Genomic DNA, 982 nt, shown 5'->3' on the forward strand with positions numbered 1-982 from the left:
TCCACTGGAAGAACGGAACGTCAGGTTCCGGGTTGTTCAATGGGCTTCAGTACACTTACCTTCTTCCCCCTCTTCGTCTATATCTTTCTCTCTTCATCTTGTTCTTTTCTTTCTTTCATTTTCTTTCTTTCTTTTCCTTTCTTTCTCGTTCTTTCCTTCTCTTTCTTCCTTTATTTCTTTTTCTTTCTTTCTCTTTCTTTCTCTTTCCCTTTCTTTCTCTTTCCCTTTCTTTCTTTTTCTTTTCCTTTCTTTTCCTCTTTCTCTTCCTTTCTCTTTCTTTTTCCCTTTCTCTCTTGCTTTCTTTCTTCCTTTCTTCCTTTCTTTCTTCGGCGGACACACTTTTTCACCCTAACTGAATTTTACGTGGCACAGAAAGGCAGAACGTCCTCGTGTTGGTACAAGCAAAGAGGAAGAAGCTCACGATTCCTCTCGCCGCGCGCACTGCATGACCTGTAGCGATAAAACCGCCTTGAATTCGGTCGACGTTGGCAGCGGCTTTCTCAAGAAACAAACGCGGTGCCCTGGATACCTGCGGAGCTGATGACGGCTGCCCGACTGACGCTCGTCCTTGCGACTGCTGTGGCACTATGCGGGCTTCTGAGACTGGTCGCCGGCCAGTTCGAAGGCATGAAGTGAGTCGCCTTTATGCCATCTCTCAGTGTTTCGTCCCAAGCAGCGAATGTCACAGAAGTTCTTCGTAACCCTTAGAGCGACATATAGCGGGCTCTTTGTCGGCTTGATCGAACGTCCCACCGCCCGGCTTTCAAGACAAGCGACAAGCAAGACTAGACAAATTGAATACGCCTAAAGAAACATTTTTTTTTATCCGCTGATACGCAACGTGAATTTCGTCATCGCGCTCCTTTTGTTTTTAGTGCGTTGTTATGAACGCCTGAACTTCCTTTTTTTTTTTTGCGTGTACGTAGCACCGGGGATCCGTTCAAGTTGATCCAAGACGCCCATGACCTCCCCAGCGACGTAG

The 982-nt window shown here is 46.6% G+C and overlaps 1 protein-coding gene across 1 annotated transcript in view; it reads left to right on the forward strand.

Annotated features, from left to right (window-relative positions):
- Positions 1-540: 540 nt before the first annotated feature.
- LOC149371721 (uncharacterized) overlaps positions 541-982 on the forward strand; it is a 19494-nt gene continuing 19052 nt past the window's right edge. Inside the window, exons 1-2 of the mRNA XM_089580995.1 lie at positions 541-632; positions 927-982. The exon at positions 927-982 is cut by the window's right edge and continues 27 nt beyond it. Of these exons, the coding sequence (XP_089437121.1) occupies positions 541-632; positions 927-982 (148 nt within the window). The remainder of the gene's footprint in view (positions 633-926) is intronic.

Source organism: Amblyomma mixtum, chromosome 1, assembly GCF_055824585.1.
Source record: "Amblyomma mixtum isolate Tamu chromosome 1, ASM5582458v1, whole genome shotgun sequence".
NCBI classification, from domain to species: domain Eukaryota; kingdom Metazoa; phylum Arthropoda; class Arachnida; order Ixodida; family Ixodidae; genus Amblyomma; species Amblyomma mixtum.